Source organism: Coenobita brevimanus, chromosome 22, assembly GCF_032717465.1.
Source record: "Coenobita brevimanus isolate Jiangsu-jjx chromosome 22, ASM3271746v2, whole genome shotgun sequence".
Classification (NCBI taxonomy): Eukaryota; Metazoa; Arthropoda; class Malacostraca; order Decapoda; family Coenobitidae; genus Coenobita; species Coenobita brevimanus.
The window spans coordinates 15,550,849-15,551,701 of NC_136975.1; the positions used below are offsets into that span (position 1 = coordinate 15,550,849).

The 853-nt window shown below is 41.3% G+C and overlaps 1 protein-coding gene across 1 annotated transcript; it reads left to right on the top strand.

Moving 5' to 3' along the window:
- Positions 1 to 250: 250 nt before the first annotated feature.
- Positions 251 to 598, top strand: LOC145392433 (uncharacterized). Its single transcript, XM_080266842.1, has one exon. It carries the CDS (start codon positions 251 to 253, stop codon positions 596 to 598), a length of 348 nt encoding a protein of 115 aa, XP_080122968.1.
- The last annotated feature ends 255 nt before the right edge of the window (positions 599 to 853 follow it).

Genomic DNA, 853 nt, shown 5'->3' on the forward strand with positions numbered 1-853 from the left:
GTCCAAGATATGTACAAAGGAACAAGAACACAGGATAGAAGTAGTGTCGGGTTAACATAATGGATACCAGTTGGAGTTAGTTTACATCAAGATCTTCTTTAAGCCCATACCATTTTAATCTGATTATGGATTTGATATCTCGTTGGATAAGAGATAAATCCCCCTGGAGTATAATGTTTGCTGATGACATTGTGCTATGCAGCAGCAGCAGAGATGCAGTTGAGTTAAATTTAGAACAGTGGAGGGGACTATGGAAGACGGAGGATTTAAGATCAGTAGAAAGAAGACGGAATACCTAAGGTTCAGCAAAGATCAAGACCTCAGGATTAGTACGCCAGGGACAAGACTGAAGAGAGCAGATAAGTTTAAATATCTTGGTTCGACTATGGCCGAGGACGGAAATCCGGACGCAGAGATAACACACAGCGTGCAGGGAGAGTGGAATTCACTGAAAAAGATATCGGGGGTTCTGTGTGACCGTACAGTCCGTGAAAAGGTTAATGGAAGAGTATTCAAGACGGTTGTAAGACTAGCTATGATGTATTTGGCTGAAACGCTGCCTGTGAAGAAAGAGCAGAAGAAGTTGGATTTTGAATAGATGAAAATGCTTAGATGGACGTATGGAGCAGTGGCGTATCCAGGACATTTTGACTGGGATGGCCAAGATTGGACACAGAACTAGTGTGGGATGGCCATGACATAGAGAATTTTAATGAATGGCTGGTGATCAGAATATGTACATACAGATGTTCAGTGCATCGCAATTGCTTCAAACTATGAACAGATGAATGATAAATATCAAAACTCATGTTACAATCCATTGTAATGTTTGTGTTCAAGGCCAGGTTGTAGT

What these genes read in the sequence shown, in the direction of transcription:
- LOC145392433 (XM_080266842.1), top strand. Translation starts at nt 251, where the DNA reads ATGGAAGACGGAGGATTTAAGATCAGTAGAAAGAAGACGGAATACCTA.